Source organism: Microcebus murinus, chromosome 23 (assembly GCF_040939455.1).
Source record: "Microcebus murinus isolate Inina chromosome 23, M.murinus_Inina_mat1.0, whole genome shotgun sequence".
Taxonomy (NCBI): domain Eukaryota; kingdom Metazoa; phylum Chordata; class Mammalia; order Primates; family Cheirogaleidae; genus Microcebus; species Microcebus murinus.
This window is the reverse complement of record NC_134126.1, coordinates 27,258,762-27,278,274: the sequence shown is the minus strand read 5'-3', so window position 1 is coordinate 27,278,274 and position 19,513 is coordinate 27,258,762. Positions and strand designations below refer to the sequence as shown.

General features: G+C 50.7%; 1 protein-coding gene across 1 annotated transcript; it reads right to left on the bottom strand.

Moving 5' to 3' along the window:
- Positions 1 to 3,902: 3,902 nt before the first annotated feature.
- Positions 3,903 to 16,660, bottom strand: FCAMR (Fc alpha and mu receptor). Its single transcript, XM_012760592.3, has 8 exons — positions 16,415 to 16,660; positions 16,162 to 16,298; positions 13,502 to 13,562; positions 11,321 to 11,434; positions 8,074 to 8,412; positions 6,174 to 6,933; positions 5,456 to 5,571; positions 3,903 to 4,922 (listed from the first exon to the last, which is right to left on the bottom strand). The coding sequence occupies exons 2-8, from the start codon at positions 16,198 to 16,200 to the stop codon at positions 4,738 to 4,740; spliced, it is 1,614 nt and encodes a 537-aa protein (XP_012616046.3). The 5' UTR covers positions 16,201 to 16,298; positions 16,415 to 16,660; the 3' UTR covers positions 3,903 to 4,737.
- Between the last annotated feature and the right edge of the window lie 2,853 nt (positions 16,661 to 19,513).

The following is a 19,513-nucleotide window of genomic DNA, read 5'->3' as shown; positions in this document are numbered from 1 at the left end:
TAAAAAGTTTAGACCAGTTGCATTGACTAATCGGTCTGACCGTCCCATGCCAGGCCCTAAAGAAGCACACCCCCTAACTCTCTTTTCTTCAACTCTTGTCTGAAGTGAAGTGTACCGTCTTTAGACAAATCGTGGGGCATCTTGGAAAATGCCTTTGGGCATGGTAGCCCTGGCTGTCTTCCTCTTCCCTAAAATTCTCAGGGTTGGGAGGTCAGGAATTTGCAACTCAGGGAAAGAAGTAGGATTTGTTTGACCCTCCGTGCTCACAGCAGAGCCGGTAGACCCGGGCAGAAGCAGCAAACGCGTGAGGAGCAGGAACAAGGCCAGAGGCCGGAAGAGGCAGGACACAGAAGAGGCCAGGTTCTGCCCAGCGAATGTGTCTTTAACGCAACGCGAGCAGGAGGCAGATGGCGGCCTGCTGGCCCAGGGACTCAGGGCTGGTGATTTTCACATGCACACAGAGATGTGGCATGGGGCCCTCCCCTGCAGCTGCCACCTCCCTGCTGCCCACCTGTGTTTCACCTGGCTTCTTGGAGAGTGGGCAGTGTCGTGACAGGTCGCCCTCTGCTGACGGTGAAGGGAGCAGGCTGGCCTGGGAGGGCCAGTGTCTGTAAACCAAGCCAAGTCTCCTAAAGAGAAATGGACAGCGTGGTGGCACTGGACCCTGCCTGCAGGGCCACCCACAGAGAGTCTGTTTCCTTCTGCATGGAATGTCCATTCTCCATTCCACGTTTGCCGAGCTCTCAGCTCTGGGATGTCCGCACCAGCGGGGCACAGTCCCATACCCCAAGTCTACACGGCAAAAATCCACATGGGGTATTTCCATGAAGGTAACTTCCTTTTAGGGTGTGACTGAGGCTGTTATTAACTTGGTTCTGTATTTCTGAGACCACACCGGGTATTGCAGGTGAGGAAGAAACCCCAACGTGTTAGTGGAGAGCAGTGAGAAGTTAGCTTAGGGTCAACATTTGCTCTGAGTGACATGAGCTAGATAGATGTGCCCACAAATACAGATCTGGGCTCTCCTTGTATAAATGTCAGCAAGGACCTCAGGCCTGGTGCCTGAAGCTTTGGCTCTCAGTTCCGGCTCCCTGAACTTTTTTTTTTTTTTTTTTTTTTTACACTTCACTAGGCCAGGACAGGAATAAGCTAGCTAGGTGACTAAAGAGAATGAATTCCTGGAAATGATTATGAAACCTTCCATGCACAAGCCTAAGAGAGAGAAAACAAACAAGTCTTTAGAGCTTTAAAGAGGAAAGCATCTGACCAGCTACCCAGGACAAGCAAGGGGCAAGGCAGGGCGGCACAGCGACCAGGGTGTAGCTGTGCAGGTGGACCACTTTGCATTCACCTCCCAGCTTGCCTTTTCCCTAGCAATGTAACTACTTAATTTCTCTGGGCCTCAGTTTTCTCATCTGTAAAATGGGAATTATCATACCTGCTTTACAGAAATGTTGCATCAAGTGAGATAAAGAATGCGAAAATACCCAGAGCAGTGCCTGCTGTGTGGAGACACATTAACAAGCAGTAGCAGCGTTAATAAGGAGGAGGGCAAGGAGAACTGAAGGGTGGTGCCTGAAGGAACACAGGAAATTTCACTGCAAAATATGACCCCTTGGTATAAAGAGTATTTTGAATTAAAGACCTTTAGAGAACAACAGATCTTAGAAGGGGTTTTCCCTCTTTCTTCATTACGAAAAACCAGACCCACCAAAAGGAACAAGAAGATCCTTTTGAATGGATCCTTTTGAATCCTCTCTAGAAGATCCTTAAGAATGCAACCAGACCTAGCCCAGCCCATTTTAAGATAATACCTGTGTCTCAGGTTAATTTAGTTTCCGAAGACAATCACTTACAAGTCAATCTGTTTTCCCCCATCCATTCCTTCTCCCACGTATGCATTTATCCTCCCTAATAACCATTTATTGCCCCTCAACAGGATAACCTATATTCCTCCTCTCCCCCTCCCCTTTAAAATGAGGGGATATACATTTCTGGACTCTACTGGGAAACGGCGTAATGACTCTGTGGTTCCTGGGCAGGGTAAATAAATCTCTCTCTTTTCTTAATGTGCCGTATTGTGGGTTGATCTTTCCGTGAACTCCACATGCCGTAACCCGAGAATCTGCTCGATCGTATGAAAATCAGTGGCTGCTCTGTGTCCTGGATTAGAAATCCCCGTGGAGACTTCCCTGATTCTAGCCTAGTGGTGGACGTTTCCCTGCTCCTCATCTCAGTGCTGTGGGCATCGTGCTAGCCGGGGACAGAAAATGACAAAACAAAAGCACTGACACTACCAACTGGTGGAGTCGGCCTCCTTGGCCTGTTTTGCCTCCGGCCTTTAAGTCACCCCAGGAGGGGTCCCACTCCCTGCATCAGTTAGGCCATAAAGGAAAGCTGTAAACACTCGGGGCTGCCCCACTTCCTTCCCTGCAAAGCCCTTACCCAGATCTTATCTCTGCCCCTCCAAACTCTTGGCCCTGAGACTCTGCTCAGGCCCTTTGAACTTTGTCTCCTCCCACTGGCGGATCTCGGCGTTCCCTATAACACCCTTGCCCGTGGAACCATTCCTGGCTCTAGCCACTGGGCCAACACCCTTGCTGTGCTGGTCGCCTCCTCCTTCCCCTCCTTCCCTCCAGATGGGGTAGTCAGACAGGACGTTCTAGCTGCTAAATTCCAGACAGAAAGCACTAGAGCAGTTCAGAGGAAAGAGAGGTCCCTGAGAGGGGTGGTCGGGGAAGCGCTGGAGGAAGAGGGGGATCTGATCCTTCAGATCAGAGCGGAGGTGGGAGAGTCAGGCATGGCTTATAGCGTAGTGCAGGGCTTGGCAGGTCATGGCTCAAGAGCCCAATCCAGCCTGCCTCCTGTTTTTGTAAATAAAGTTTGTTGGAATGCGGGCACGGTCGTTTGTTTATGGATTGCACCCGGCTGCTTTGTGCCACAAGGGCAGGACTGAGCATGGCCGCAGAAACTGTAGGACCCGTCAAACTTAAAATATCTACCATCTGGCCCTTTAAAGAAAAGCCTGGCCTGAGTCACACACCTCTCAGGGCCCACTTCCTCATTGGTTGCATGGGACAGTGGTGTCTGTCCTACCCTCCTTAAAGGTTTTTTGGGCAGGTCACTGAGAGAGTGGGCATGGAAACCACTCGGAGGGATGACTATGCTATCATTGATTTTGGACAATCAGTTTTGCTCTGATACGTCGCTTAGCAATAGTGACGCGGAAAAGGCCCCAGGCCAAGGTCCTGAGCTCTCTTTTCTAGTCCTCACTCTGCTATTACTAACTGGATTAACCGAGTGACTTTAAGCAAGTGACTACCCCCACCCCTGGGCCTCAGTTAACTCACTTCTAGACTGACGATTTTAGACTAATGTCCAAAAATCTATTAGCTCTGAAATTCTACGATTCCACTTGGCCAGATGTGTGCAACTTCCCTGCTTTTCCAAAACAGCAGCCCTGAAGCCTGCGGCTCCTTGATTTTCCTGCTACAGTGTCTTGGTTCGGGACCAGATAGGAAGAGATATTACCGAAGGATTTCTGACGCTGCTGATGGCTTAGAAGGTGGGGCTGAGGCCTTCTGGAAATGTCTACCTGACAATCCTCCAATTGATATTGGAGCCTTTCTTTCCCTTCCACCTGCATTGCTCAAATGCTGGTGCATCCAAATACGGAGTCCAGACAGCTGCCGACACATCTGGCGAAAGGAAAGAGCAGATGTGATCCCTGAAAAGACAGTGGGGCCTGCGACAGAGCAAGGTCCCCAACAGGCATGAGGTTACGTGGTTATGAGGCAGAATCCACATAAAACTCCTCTCTTTCGTCCCCTACCCCATCCCCAAAGCCCTTTTCCAGCTTCATCCACAGTCCTTGATATGAAGGATTTTTATAAGCAGTTGAACAAGAGGAACTTTATGAAGAAGAGGAGACTCTACGGAAAATACCCTTCTCCTAGGAAGATCCTCCAGGAAAATCCCAGAAAATCTTGACTAGGTCAAAAGGTCTACAGTATAAGGAGCATGGGGCCAAATGGGGAGGGACGTTGTGAGGCAGCGTTCCTCCGTGTGGTCTGGAGGTAGAAACCACCCGCCCCTGAGGTCATCTAGAGAACTCCCAAATGCAGGGCCAGATGCCCGAATGATTCAGAGCTCTAGCGTGGGCAAAATCCGCAGGGGCCACTGGGCTGTGCCCTCCCAGTCGCCAATCAGCCACAGATATTGACTGGGACCCTACTGAGCTGGAAGTTCTCTGGGGACATACTGAGATGGATAAAACACAATTACTGTCGTAAAGAAGCTTAGAATCTACTTGAGAAGGCGAGACATCATACACGGATATAATGACATGTGAGCAGCAGGCCGAGTACTAACATGTCAGGAAGGGAGGTGCCCAGCAAGGGCTGGGAGTGGTGGTAGAGAATTTGTCCTTGTCCACACTGATTGGAAGCCTCTTCTATTTTCAAACATTCAGAAATGGAAATTCCACACTTTGCCTAGGTGACCTCTTCCAGGGTTTAACAAACCCTTTCCTGAAGCCTTCTTCAAGTCACACTGTCGCCTTTGGCCATGGACAATGCTTGAGCATCTTGGGCCCAAGCATGGTCAGCCTTTGCTTCCCCGGGTGGAGCTCCAGCTGCCTCAGCTCCTCCTCGTGCAGGTGGAGGAAGGATGCTGAGAAGAGGCTGGGGGTCTTGGAGGTCTTTGGTCCTGGTCCTCCTTCCGTGGTGACTGGGTGGTTTATCTTTCCATTTCTCGGGGCCCCAGGTCTCTCTCCGGGACAGTCAGGCTGGCTTGGGCAGCAGGAGAGCCATCCTGGAGCATCTTCCTTTCCACGGGGGGCAGCTGGTCTGCTTGGAGACTTGGCTCCAGGAACGGTGTCATCTGAATCAGGGTGACCCGTGGTGCTCTTCCTGCCTCCTGAGCTGCAGAGACACAGGGGCTGTGAGGGTTCTGAGCATGGACAGCACTGAATTTCATTCCCTGGGAACCACATTTGAGAACTTCCTGACACAGAAGACTGGCAAGCGCCAGCCTGGCCAAGTGACTGGGCCGGAGCACTGACGTTAAGAGTACTTAAACCTGGGCACATGGCTATCGGATAATTTCAGCAGGGCCATAAACAAGGTGCAAATGCAAGGCGTGACCCTACCTCTGGGCCCCTCACTCCTGCTCTCTGCTGCTGGATTGCTCACGTGGCTGCAGTGCCTGTGGTTAGCATGTACCTTGTAACCCTTCAAAAGCTTCTCCTTAAGCTTTCGGATGCCTCTGAGTCCTAAGTACAGAGATGATCTTCCCATTTTATTGATTAAGAAACCAAGAGTGGTTAAATGGCTCAGACCAGAATATAGCCCTTCTACATTCAAGAGTCCTGAAATGACTTTACCCCCACCCAGTTTTGAGGGTGTCAGGTGGGAAGAAGCACTCCTCTCCCTGGCCTTGGGGCTACTCCACTCACAGGTCCTCCTGCTCCGGAGCTTCCTCTGCAACAGAACCAGAGCCGCAAGCATGAATGGGGCCAGCATGGTAGAGACTGGAGTCAGGATGCGAGGGCTGCTCTTCTCTGGTAAAGCACTGGAGTGGGGACGGAAAGAGCACAGGAGAGAAGAGGCTGGAGCCAGCTAGATGACAGAGGGTCATCTGGGCCCCTGCCCCTCATTTTACAGGTGAAGAAGCTGAGGCCAAGGCAAGTTGGCTGCCCCGGTTCCCACAGCTAGTTAGTAGTGGAGCTGGGACTAGAACCTCTGTCTTCAGGTTCCAAGCCTGAATCCTTTCCCCTCCTCCACCCGCCAGAGCGGGGGCCCCACTGCCTGCATGCCACAGTGAGAACGAGGACTGAGCGGGAGTTGGGGACGCCAGCCTCGGCATTTGTCTCTGCCACAATCTTTCCTTGTGGCTTCAGCGGGCCACCTCCCCTCTCTGGAGCCTCTGGTCTTCATCTTAAAAATTAGGAAGTCCTAAGGTTCCAGCCTAAATATTCTGTCATTGTACTGCTTATATTTCACTGGAAAACCATGTGACAATACTCAGGGGGTATTCTCACAGCACGGGCCCTCAAGGGAGGGGTGGGGTCTGATGTGTATGTCACTGTCCGGCAGGTACAAAGGGAGAGGAGTGACCAGAAGAGAGGGGACAAGATATGGGTCCCCAACTGGGAGGAGGGGCTTGGGGGTTACCTCTTCACGGATGACTCTTTGCCGGGGGGTCTCAGGGGGCCTGCTGCGGGGGCCTGGCTCGGTGTCGCTTGGGGACCACTGTCTCCAGCCGCAGCGTCTAGGTCCCCTTCTGTGCTTCCCTCCACAGACGCGGTCTCTATGCTGGTGGCTCCCAAGGTCCACACTCCTGCAGCTGGGGTTGTTCCTTCAGTCCAGCCCAGGAATGGTTGCTTAGAAACCGGCGTCGTTTCTTGCGGTATTTCCCAGGGCAGTTTTTCGGAGACCAGGGCTGGTGGCCTGCTGGTTCCTATGACCTTTCTGGCCACATCCACGGATATCCTGGCCCTCTCTGTTTCCACCCTCGGCCTGTCTGCCTGGGTGGTTGTCATCTCCCTCCTGTCCTTGCTGACAATAGCCCTGTTTGTCATTGAGCTTCTCGTGCGCCACATCCAAACACCGTCTGTTGTGTTGGACACGCTGCTGGTGTTTGAAGCTGGACTCTCTGGAACAGGAACTGTTGCCGTGACAGAAGCCTCCACCCAGACACCTGTCCCTGGAGCTGCTGTCCCTGTCGTTCCTGGGGTTTGTCTCCCCTTAGCTGAGGCTGTGGCTGTGCTGCCTCCTGGAGTTGGAGCACCTCTGTCCCATCCTGTCCCCCGTCCTTCTGTGGTCTGGGTGGGTACTGGGGTCCATCTATCGGCGGCTGGAGATGCTGTTCCAGAAGGTCCTGGGGGGAGGTCCCCAGCAGCTGGAGTGGCCGTGGGGAGGGAGCTGGAAGGACCTGTGTGAACGGCAGAGGGAAGCCACGTGGGAAGGCACCCAGGTTGCTTACTGGATTTGGCAAAGGACGCTGGGTTTAAAATCTTTGCCAGATGGAATGCAACCTCACTAGGAGATGCAATCTTCGGTCGATATGTTGGATAAAATTAAAAGTTTGGCCACACCTGTAATCTCAGCAACTTGGGAATCTGAGGCAGGAGGATCATTTGAGCCCAGGAATTCAAGGCTGCAATGAGCTATGATGACAGAGCCCAGGTGACAGAGCAAGACCCCATCTCAAATAAAATACAAAAATAAAATAAAGTAAAATATAATAAATATTGGGGAACCCAGCTGTATTCTCTAGCCTGCTGCAAACATTGACATCTCCCATCCCCTTCTCCCATGCCCACATATTCTCTAGCCAGCTGTCCAGGATCCACAAGCTGCCCCTGTCCCTAGAGCCCCATGGCCCAGCAGGCAATGGTCTTCCAAAAAGAAAAAAAAAAAAGAAACATTCCAGCTCCAGTAAGCAGCCAATGGCAGCAGATGGTTGGAGAGCTGCGTGGAATAAAGCTAACCTGCCCTCAGGCTGCCTCCTAGCACGACGTCTCTTCTGTAGAGTGGCCTTCCACAGCTGGGGTGCCCTTCCTGCACTCTGGCTGCCTGACTCTGGATCAGCTCTCTGGAACCTGCCGCACAGGACCCGGGCCTGGCCGCTGAGCATCTCTGCTGAGAGTCTCAGCAAGGGCCTGTGTTAGGAACAGGCTAGTTGCAATTCTTCTCTCTTGCTTGTCACGGCTCCTCTGCAGTGCCACCCGCTTGTCTGCATGTCTGAACGTAGAGCCATCAGGACCCTAAGAAGCCACACTAGCCAATTCACTGCCTCCTTGCAACTATCTCCAAATACGCATTCCACACACTGGGGCGGGCGGATTATGTGCATTCAGTTGGGAAGTTTATCCCAATACCTCCCTTCCTTCTGAAGGTAGCTTCCCTTTGACGTGAACGCCTACTGCTTAAAGTCTTTGCCTTGTCCCCCGCTTTTCATCATCCCTCCCCTAATGTTTAAAGCCCTCTTGGTTCTCTGAACCTTCCCTTGCACCTTCCCCTTCCCAGCATTCACTTCCACGAGCGGAGCTCATCAGATGTCAGCCCGTACCTGCAGAGACGGTCAGATTCATGCTGAAGAACAGCATGGTGCTTCCGTCCCCAATGCCGCAGTGGTAGCACCCCACGTCATCCAGGGACAGCTGGGACAGCCGGACCACAAAGAAGCCCCTCTGTGGGAAGTCCGCTAGAGCCACCCGGCCGTGATAGCGGTAGTGAGTGTAGCGGCTGCTGGACACGATGGTGCGGCAGGTCCACCTTGGGGGGCCCAGGCGGCACCAGTACTTCCTCTGGCGCCTGTTGACCGAGGAGGGGGCATAATGGCACTGGATGGTGACAGCTCCCCCGGGCTTCCCAGACACCAGCCTCGGGCCCTTCAGTGCATTTGCAACTGCAGGCAGAGGAAACAGTCAAAGGAGAGGGAAGGGTGAGTGCAGTCACCATAACAAGCTCTGAACTCTGCCAGAATTAGGGGTCAGGTTAGAAAGTCCCACTGTAGAAGTAGAAATGGCAGAGCTTGGCCACTGGGGAAGCGGGAGTCTCCCCGAGACGTGGAATGGCACCATACCCAAAGCCCCATATGAAGGATGAAAATGCAGCAATCATTTTACCGACTGTTCAGCTAGCACTTAGCTGAATGTGCTAGGTGTTCTCATACCAGTCCATCCAGAGCCTGGGTTCATTCCAATGTGCTCCAATGCAGATGTTTAGAAAAAGATGTCACCTGGCCGGGCTCAGTGGCTCACGCCTGTAATCCTAGCACTCTGGTAGGCAGAGGCGGGAGGATCACTCAAGGTCAGGAGTTCAAAACCAGCCTGAGCAAGAGCGAGACCCCATCTCTACTATAAATAGAAAGAAATTAATTGGTCAACTAAAAATATATAGAAAAAATTAGCCGGGCATGGTGGTGCATGCCTGTAGTCCCAGCTGCTCGGGAGGCTGAGGCAGGAAGATCACTTGAGCCAGGAGTTTGAGGTTGCTGTGAGCTAGGCTGACACCAGGGCACTCTAGCCCGGGCAACAGAGTGAGACTCTGTCTCAAAAAAAATTAAAGAAATAAAAATAAAAAATAAAATAAAAAAGATGTCACCTAAGCTCATGCAAGAGGGCTGAGGCTACATGCGACAGGAGGGCTCTGGTTTGCACAGAATGCAAAGGAGAGATGCTAACAGTGAGAACGTATCCATGTGCTTTTCCTCTGCTGAGGACAGGGTGCCTTGAAGCACAAGAATCCTGCTGTGCTTGGTGGGGATGTGTCCGGACCAGTGGTTGCAAAATTTTTCACACTGGCCACTTTTCTGTAGAAACAGAAACCAAGTGCCACTGTAAGAGCACAGCTGAGCAGTATTGTGAACGTGTCTGCTCTGGCAAGAGGCATAGACAACTCACGGTGGAACCACAGCATGCGGCCAGCTTCCTGAACGACTTAACATTTGATAGAGCACAAGCAGAACAACGTTTATTCTTTCTCTCACTGCCTCTTCGAACTTTCTCTGTGGACTTCCCTGCTCCTTAAGGAAATCTCAGGCACAAGCTTGCATAGATCAATGGTAGTTTCTCTTGGATAATAAAAAGCCCGGGCTAGTCTAAAATTATACACCCGTCACGGTCTGATGAAAGATCGCAACTCCAATCTCTTGCACAACAGAAGTTTTTCCCTTCTCCCAGCTGGGCGTGGAGCCTGTCACAGGGGAGGGGGACATGTTGGGCTCTCTTGCTGTGCTGTATGCCTTCCTCTGCTCAAAGCTGCTGTTTGGGACCCCCCACCCCCACCCCGGGGTTAGGCATGGAGGGGAGAGAGGAGCGCGAATGAAACAGTTGTGGTCTTCCCTTGGTGTTTTCTGAGTATGGCAAATGTCCAAATATGTCTCTTTTTTTGCCTCCCAGGTATATTTTTGGTGGCCTCTGGCTGCAACTCCGTCCTTGTGAGAACTGCCTGTCCTTCTGCTGGTCTTTCACGGCTACCACCAAGCCTGTGACTTCTGGCTATCTGCCCTTCCTTTTATGGTCACAGTACCCTCTGGGGGGCCTTCTTGGGGGGGGCCTCCCATTTGGTCACCAGAAGCATACCTGTGTCCTGATGTCAGAAGAAACCTGGGACCAGGTGGAGCTTGTGGAGTGACTTTCCAGAAAATTCCTTCTCCCACTTGGCTTAAAGAGAAGGAAAAGCAATCCCTCCTGTCCCCTGGTGACTCTTCCCCTTCCCCCATTTGGCCTGAGCAGCTGCCCGATGGACTGTTGCTGGAGCCAGCTTTACGGTCTCTTTCTCCAGTCCTGTAGAGGCGGTTCAACATGCTGCTTTAGGATGTGGGTGCCTGGCCCCTATGGATTTGTTTCATCTTTAGGGCCTCTGAGATGAGGCCCTAAAGACATAGGAAAGTTCCAGAAAGTTCAGCTTCATATCTTATTGCCAGGAACATCTAAATAATTTGTGGGTCCCAGTACAAAATTAAAAGGCAGGACCCCTTATTCAAAAGGCATTAAGAATTTCAAGATGGCATCAGCAGAGCACGAAGCCAAGCTCCTTCTGAGTGTGGGGTGCCATGTGACTGCACAAGTCACATGCCCATGAAGCCTGTCCTGCCGATGACAGGTGTCTTAAGGTCTAATTATAGCAAAAGCAGAGGTCATAAAAGCTATGAACACCTCAATATTCAAGGTGGGTTTAATTAAACAACACACCCCAAGCCATGCCACCGATGATAAAGGTTCATGTAATTTATCATTAAAAGTCAAGAATATTCACAATTACAAATAAGGGCCATCTCAGGACAAGAGTGATGCCCTGATGAAGTACCCACACCCCAGATTTCAGGGATTCTTGGGATCTACATGTGGCACATTTGAGAGGAGCACTGTTTCATGAGTCAGCAGGATGGGGCCGTCTGACTTCACAGTAGAAAGCTGCTTCAGAATCCTTAATCGACTCTCGCAATGCACGTAATGTTTTTTTATTAACATCAAAGTCAAGAACCAATACCTTAAGGACATGTTTGGCAGGTTACTGATCAGTAGCTCTTCATTCTATACAAGCATTAAGGTTTTGGAATTTTATACGAACCACCAGTGAGAACTGAAGACGAGGCCGGCGTTTTAGGATCATTTTAGGGCTCACCTGGGGGACCTGAAGCCAATTCTCTGCCCTTCCGTGCAGGTGGGTGGCTGTCCCTGGCTCCCATCTCCCACCATGGCTCCCACTAGGCAGATGCAAGGGCTGCCCGCAGCGGGGGAGGCTGGCTTGGTGTGAGCCAGTGCAAGAGGCCTGTGGCAGGAGGAGGGGAGGGGAGGGGGGGGCTGCACCTGCCAAGGAACTCTCCCGCCAGCACAGGGGTGAGGACGGTGTTCTGGAGGGGAGAGAGCCATCCAGCAGCCATCTGAGATGGGGTCCTCCGTGTGCAGGGGACAAAGAAGAACCTGCAGCAGAGGGAGGAGGCGGGTCATCAGGGGGCTGTCCGTGTGTCCACAAAGCCACCCACAAGAGGAAGAGGCAAAGAGCCAGCTCGAAACCCCTGCAAGGCCAGAGAGCTCCAGGCCTTTGGCCAAGCGAGAGCTGTCTGCCCTCCCGCCACTCCTCCCTCCCGCTGCCAAGGCCCTGCTGAGCTGCCTGGACGGGGAGGAGGGGCTAGGAGAGGAGAAGAGAGAAGGCACCAACCACACCCCTTCCTGGACTGCAGGCCTTGGGAGGAAGAGGAGCTATATCTTTGAATGGAGATTAAAATGCTGACCAAAATATTTAACGGGACACTTAAAATGATCAAATTGTCCAGGCACGGCAGCTCATGCCTGTGATCCCACCACTTAGGGAGGCCGAGGTGGTAGGATCACTTGAGGCCAGGACTCAAGACCAGCCTGGACAACACAGTAAGATCCCATCTCTACAACAAATTAAAAAATTAGCTGGGTGTGGTGGTGCACACCTGTAATCCCAGCTCTCCAGGAGGCTGAGGCGGGAGGATTACTTGAGCCCAGGAGTCCAGGATGCAGTGAGCTTTGACAGTACCACTGCATTCCAGCTGGGGTGACAGACTGAGACCCTGTCTCCAAATGAAAATAATCATAGAACATTCGAGACTTAAAGCAATTAATTTAGGACTATTAGCTATATATCAGTAGAAAAAACATGGGCCTGCCTGCGTTTTCATTTGGGGGCAGGGAAGCCTGCTCTTGCTGAAAAATTTTAAAGGGGGTAGTGGGAGATAAAAATAAAGAGGTGGCGTGATTATATCAGACTGAATGCTTATTCAAATATTGGCTACTTTTGAGTCATTGAAACTCTGATTTATTTATAAGGCAGATACAGTTGGTAGTCCTTTTTTGGTATTATCATGGCATTTTCATTCATTCATTCATTCATTTATCCAATAATTGTTAAGCATCTACTTGGGACTAGGTTCTAGGTACTGGACACTCTAGGTGCATACTCGCTATATTCCTCAATGGCTCCCCATTACCATCAGAATAAATTCCAGCTACCACAGCTTGGAGATGGGGCCTTTTGTCATCTGAGCCTGGTCTATACCCCGCCAGCTTCACCAACCAGCCAGCGAGGAGCTTTAGGGCAGGGATCTTGTCTTTCATGTGTCTGTCCCCAGCGCCTGGCACACAGTGAGCCCCTCGTTAATGTATGTTGAATAAGTAAGTAAATTAGTGAATGTAATTTTTACAGGCTCATATAGTTTCTTTGTAGACTGTGAACTCTAAGATTAGAGCAGCATCTTCATCTTCATGTCCCTAGTGCGGGGCCTGGCACTTGTTTCTAGAATGAGGGGTAAGGAAGCACTGCTCCTTCTGTCTTTTGCATGCCCTGGAGCCCTTATCTTGAAAATGCAGCTGGCTGGACGCGCGGTGGCTCACGCCTGTAATCCTAGCACTCTGGGAGGCCGAGGCGGGTGGATTGCTCAAGGTCAGGAGTTCGAAACCAGCCTGAGTGAGACCCCGTCTCTACTAAAAATAGAAAGAAACTAATTGACCAACTAAAAATATATATATACAAAAAATTAGCCGGGCATGGTGGCACATGCCTGTAGTCCCAGCTACTCAGGAGGCTGAGGCAGGAGGATCGCTTGAGCCCAGGAGTTTGAGGTTGCTGTGAGCCAGGCTGATGCCACGGCACTCACTCTAGCCTGGGCAACAAAGTGAGACTCTATCTCAAAAAAAAAAAAAAGAAAAGAAAAGAAAATGCAGCTGACTTTCTGTTAACAACTTAAATGGAAGAGAGCAGAGGCATGGGGAACATCAAAAGAAAGAATATTCTAGAAATCATCAAGTCAGGCCTGTGGCCTCTCATGTGAGCTCTCTCACCTCCTTCATCCCCCTGGGCCCCGATCTGACTCCCTGGAGCCACTGCCTGGCCTTGGATGCCAGCAGAGACAGCCATGGACATGCCCAGTGCCACCGTGGTGCCCACCAGGAATCTCTGCAGCCTGGAAGACTCAGGTCCTGTTTTGCAAGCTCTGCATGCGGGCTGGGTGTGGGACTCACCTTGCAGCAGGCACAGTATGAGGAGGAGGAGCACTTTCCATCCTGCCTTCTGGTTGGCAACCTGCAAAAAACACTGTATGTGAAAAGAGGCCCAAGAGAAACTGGGGTGAGTGACAGTGGGACCTGGGTGGGCACCTTCTCACTCTGGGACCTCAGTTTGCTCAGCACGGGGGCTGGGCTGGATAAACCTGAGAGCAAGACAAGCACTGCCCTCCCCGAGGAAGCATGCCTTCATCCTCACACTCCTAAGCATTGCACACTGGGCCTGGGGCACTCCTGCCAAGGTTAAAATTCCCCTTGCCCTGAGGTTCCTGTGTTCAGAAGAGGTGAGATTCCCTCTGTAGGATTCCAGCCCTGGCACCCGCTCGCCAGCCTGGAGCTTTGAATCTGGGGGGAGCACAGTGCAGGGGAGAGACCGCACGTTGGCAAGTCCAAACCTATTTGGAATTGTGGGACCTTGGAAAGTTAGTCTCGGGGATTCATTTCCTCTCCAGGGGAAGGAGGGAAGCGGGATGGGGTTGCCGCTGCACAGCTTAAGTGGGATTGTGGTACAAGCCCCTGGCATTGTGCCTGGTGACACAGGGCAGTCCCCATCCCCCTCTCTCCTCTCCCCTTCCTCTTTGCAGGAGGGGCCTTGCTTCCTTCAAGGGACGCTTTCTGTTTCACTGTTAGTGAGCCTCCCGTCAGTAACTAGGAGTTAAAAATTAAATCTCAGGCCACGTAGATGTCTGCACTCGTGTCCTATTCTGTTTCTTCCCCACAGCTTCTGGAAAATTCTCCTGTCTCCAGTCCACGCCACCCTTCCCCTTGCTCTGGTCTCTCCCCCTGGCCTGGGGAGCTCCTTGAGGACAGGACTTTGGGTCTCATCCCTCCCCCTTCAGGGTCTAGCACATTGTAGACGTGCAATGCACAACAGTGTGAACAGAAACCCACTTCTCCTTGAATGGACACCACACTGATCACTACTCAATGGTCTTTTACTGATTGCTAATTAAAAAGAGAGATTGTATATCAAGCTTCTCTTGGGGGATTGCTTTTTGATTGATTAAAAATCTATTCTTTTCATCTATTTACTGCCTGAAGTCCCTGGGACCTATAGATTTTTTTTTTTTTTTAAAGAAAGCAAACTGAAGTTAGCCATGGTGTTTCCCTTCCTGTTCTAGTATATGTCACTAAGATTAAGGACAGGCACTAACAGTCAGTGGTTTGGCCCCTGGGCAGGACACCCCTTGCTCCCCTAACTAGACTAAGCCTCGCAGAGCCACCGGCCAGTTTGGGACGTAGGCAGGAGGGACTCAAAGGGGGAGAAAAGGGAATGGAGGAAAAAAGAAGGCAGCGAGGGTAGGAGAAGGGGGAGAGGGAAGGAGGGGTAGGAGGAGAGAGAGAGCAGAGAGGAGAGGAAGGTCAAGAATCGGTGGGGTGGCCCAGTAGCTGTGAGTCGTCCCAGCAGCTTGGCTCTGCCCAGCCTTTGCTGCTCTATCCAGTGCCAGCCCAAGAGTGGCCAGATTTTGCAAAGCCCACAGGCTTCTCACGCCTCCTCCTGTATCTTTCCTCTCGCCAGTCCCCGTGGGCACTACCGTGGCCACCTCAGCCCTCTCCCTGCCTTCCCGAGCTTCTGGCTGCCTGCCCTCCCCGGGAGTCTCTCCCTGGGTGTGACCTGTGCCTAATCGATAGTTTGATCAACGATCACCAAGTCCACGCTAACTCTGGGGCCGGCACCCAGATTCCCAGTGGATCGATTTTTCTAAAGTGCGAAGTGCTGACGCCCAGCACATGCTGGGGCCAAAGTCTCGGCACACACGCTGCCCGGTTCCTCGGAAGCCCGGCGGGCGGCAATCTCTGGGCTTCGGGAGAAAGAGCCGCCTCCAGGGGCAATGAGGAAGCACAGAGTGTGAGATAAACGGTCTCCAGAAGAGTTATCAGCCTTGATTGGAGGCTGGAAGGACAACATTCAACGGAAGCTCTCCAAGTCACCCTCCCTTGCCAACGGCTTTCAGAAATCCTCTCTCCAGCCAGAGACAGGGAGCCCCGAGTCGGTAGCTTGGGGGCCGCAGGCCTCGGCTGCAGTGCCGTGCATTTCAGGGCATGCGGCCACCTGGGAGAACTCTCTAGCGCCTCTGGTCCTGCCAGGACAGGTGTCCACCCCGTCTTCAGCACGGGCTGGTGTACGACTCCCCAGATTCCCACCGCCCCTCCGAGCCCAACTTCTCTCCTACTCCCCCTGTCCCCACCCCACGTCCTGGGCAGCAGACAACAAGGGAAGGGGTCAGTGTGGTTTAGAGGGAAGGACACAGAACCAGAAAGGAGCCAGGAGGGTCTGCTTGGCCTGAGGCTGACACAGTAACCTTGACCCATGCTCCTTTTCCCTCCACTAGAAAAGGAGAGCTTTGCCCGTGTGAACTCCATGTTCCTTCTCTTCCTAGCGTGTATTCATTCTACACCACCCATGGCTCCTAAGAGCTCATGCGCCCTGGAGGGTGTGAGCAGACGCTGCAGCCTGAACTCCGGGGTCCTTACCTGGCCTCCTGGGAAGGAGCCCACCTGCTCTGGAAAGGACACGTGGGGTCACGTTTGACAGCGGTTGCTGCAACTCACCCCCTGCCACACACACACACGCTCAGAGGCAAGACCCCAAACTCCGGAAGAAAGCCTCATCTCACCTTTCGTTCTCTGGGCTTTTGGTGGGCGTCTCCATCCATCTCAGCCTAGAAATGAGATCCACGGGGACTTTTCTTTTTATCCCTATGAGACGCGGGGGTTTAGATGCCTTCTTGGTGCTCTTCTTTAAACCTGGAGACTGGGAAGTCAATATGGCACATTGCAACGCAGCTGGAGCTGGCACTAGAAATCGGGGTGCTAGGTATAGCTCTGCCACCTGCCTCAAGTCACTTCTCCCCGGGTTTGAGTACTTACAGGAAGAAGCCAGTGCTAGTCCCTTGTCGTTCCTGCTGTCACTTATTCCTGCAGGACTTTTCCAGGGGTGGTGATAGCAGCTTGAAGGAAAACACACGGATCCACGTCCTCCCTCCTCTCATGGCCTCTCCAGTCCAGGGTCCCAGACTTTTTAGGATGTCCCAGCTCAGCCGGCCCATTCGGGCATCTTCTGGACAAGTGACGCAACAACCTGGGCAGGAAAGAAGGGAAACTTCGAAATTTAGAAGAGGAATTCCCCAGCCGTCTGGCTGGCAGCTGGTGCCCTCCTGCTGACCTTGCCCCTCCAACTACCATGGAAAAGCAATCTGGGCAGTTTGGATCACTAACTTCTGTTCTGCTGCATGGCCTGGTGGTTACTAATTCACGTCCTAGACAAAGCACAATACCGTAAACGAGACGATCTTCAGGGAAGAGAATGCTGACAAGTGTGGATCATGCAGATAGATGACACACTTCAAAAATACCCCAGTATTTCCCTTTGGAAAATAGTTTATGGATGGGTTTTTTTTTTCCTTGTAAAAGATCTGATCTTCCTGCCCTCTGTTGGCCTTAAGCTGACTTTAAAATGGCGGGCACAGCCCAAGCACTCAACAACTAAGGGGTTCAAGGGAATGGGGGTGCAGCAGGCTGTAATTAAGGGTCCTCACCGGGACCTCTAACAGACAATATGGCACCCTTGGGCCAATTAGAAGGGACACCTCTTCCTTAAGAATAGATTCTGCTGGTATGTTGTTGCACAATTTGAACAACCATAGATGGCAACCTGTATTCTTCTTGCATTCTCCCTTCCAGGTTTGAAGACCGGTTAGGGGTAGCAAATGAGTCACTGAAAGCAATGGGAGAGCAAGAGAAACAGCTCTGTGAGATGCTTGGAGTTTGGTTGGGATGAGGCAGTCTGTGCATGCGTGTGTGCTGGTAACCATGTGCACAGCTGAGTGTGCTGCTATTCCAGTACTTGGTAAACAGCTTCAGTCCTAGAACTCTAGATCTTCACCCTCACCTCGAGCCTCCCATATTAGTTAAAATATATCTACAATGTGAACAGCGTCCTCTTAGGATGTGGCATCCTTGAGCAGTGCACAACCTGAAGAACCATACATGGTGGCCCTGCCTTCAGAGGTTCGTCCCCAGAATTGAGTGATCCTCGTGCAGGTGGCAGAGAGGTGGCTAATGCCTGGCTATAGATTCTCCCCTCCCAGCTCCTCGGGGAGCAATATAACATCATGTTTGATCACATAGATTCTGGAGTCAGGCTGCCCTTCCATTAAGTTAATATCCCCTACTCTACTTTTTACTAGGAAAGTGATATGGGTCAGATTATCTGTTCTCTTTAAACCTTGGTTTCCTAATCTGTTATACAGGAGATAATAGCACCTGCCTTATAAAGTTATTAAGTGGATTAAATGCAATAATCTATGTAACTCAAAGTGCCTACATGCCATTAATTCTCAGTAAACATCAGCTAATAATATAATTAGCTCAGCATATAGCAACAGGGAGGTGTCCTAAATGATCAAACCCTCAAAAAAAAAAAAAACAAAAAAAAAAACCATTGAGTGTTTTTATCTATTCAGGGATCTTTCTTTCTTTCTTTCTTTCTTTCTTTCTTTCTTTCTTTCTTTCTTTCTTTCTTTCTTTCCTTCCTTCCTTCCTTCCTTCCTTCCTTCCTTCTTCTTCTTCTTCTTCTTCTTCTTTCTTTCTTTCTTTCTTTCTTTCTTTCTTTCTTTCTTTCTTTCTTTCTTTCTTTCTTTCCCTTTCTTTCTTCCCATCATTTTGACATTTGAAGATTAAAAATAAACCCATTTTGTCTAAGAACACTTCTGAATTAAATTTGTATTTTCAAGTAAATATTTGTCAAATTTTCATCGTTTTATAAACACAGCAGTCCCTTGCATCCTTGAGGGTATGTTATTCTATTTTTATCTACTTTTGAACACTTTGCAGACTTTTCCATACTTGCAGACATAAATCATAGCGAAGTACACTGAGCTGTAACACACTGGGGCCGGCTTCTGGACCACTGACCTAGAGCCATGATGTTCCCTCTCTGAAGCTTTATGGGGAAGAAAAGCTCCACACTGGCTATTTCTCTTGGAGGTATACCTGAATTTTCTTGCCCAGCTCATAGCCACAGGGGGGCTCTTCTACATTGATTTATGACACTGTAACTGGATTTTTGGTCCCAGACTGCAGAATCAGGCTAAATAATACATTGAACAAATGTCAAAATCTGGGAAGAGCTTTATCCACTCCATGCACCACCCTAATTCCCCAATCCCAGTTTTAACAAAGGACTTTATCTGCCAAACACACATGAGGGTGAAAATCAGCAAACAGAAAGCCAACCAAAACAAGGAAAGCTACTTGTGCCATAAAACAATCCACATTGATTTCCTCCCTCTCCTAAACGTGTTTTCTAACGTACAAGGAAGGGCAGTGGACAGAGGTGTTTTCTGTTCCCAGGTGGCTCGCCCGATCGTTTCCTCTTCCTTGGTAGTCAAGGTTCAACCTCCTGCTTTATGCATTATTGCAGGGTTTTTTTTTTGTTCACTGTGCCCACTTTGTAAGCCTTTTCTGGCCTTGTCATCTGCTGGGGAGGCACATTGTCTCTCCCCAATCTCAGGCCAGAATATTACGTATTGAAAAAAATCATTGCTTAAAAACACCTGCATTACTCCAAGTCCTTGATCACTTTCTTAGAAATTCACCAAGGAAGGTGAACTATGAGACTTGCCACTCCTCCAAATGACAACAAAGAAAATATCTGTATAGCACAAATAATCATTTTATAATGGCATTTAGCAGGCTTTTACGACCTCAACCACCATTTACCTGATAGCAAAGCTTACAAAGCTCAATCCGCAAACACAGAAGGCATTTCAAAGGCAGTTGGTTAAGTGCCAAGAAGGTTTAAGTTCATGTACAGGTTGCTGGTGAAAGCACAGGGTGGAGAATCCCAGGAGATCCTTGCACAGATGGGAGCTGAGACCTTAGCTGTAGCCCGTGTCAGGATGTGGGTAGGAAGACATGATCAGCAGCCCTTGGCATAATCTTTCTAGAGTGAGTTGGGTCTGGCGT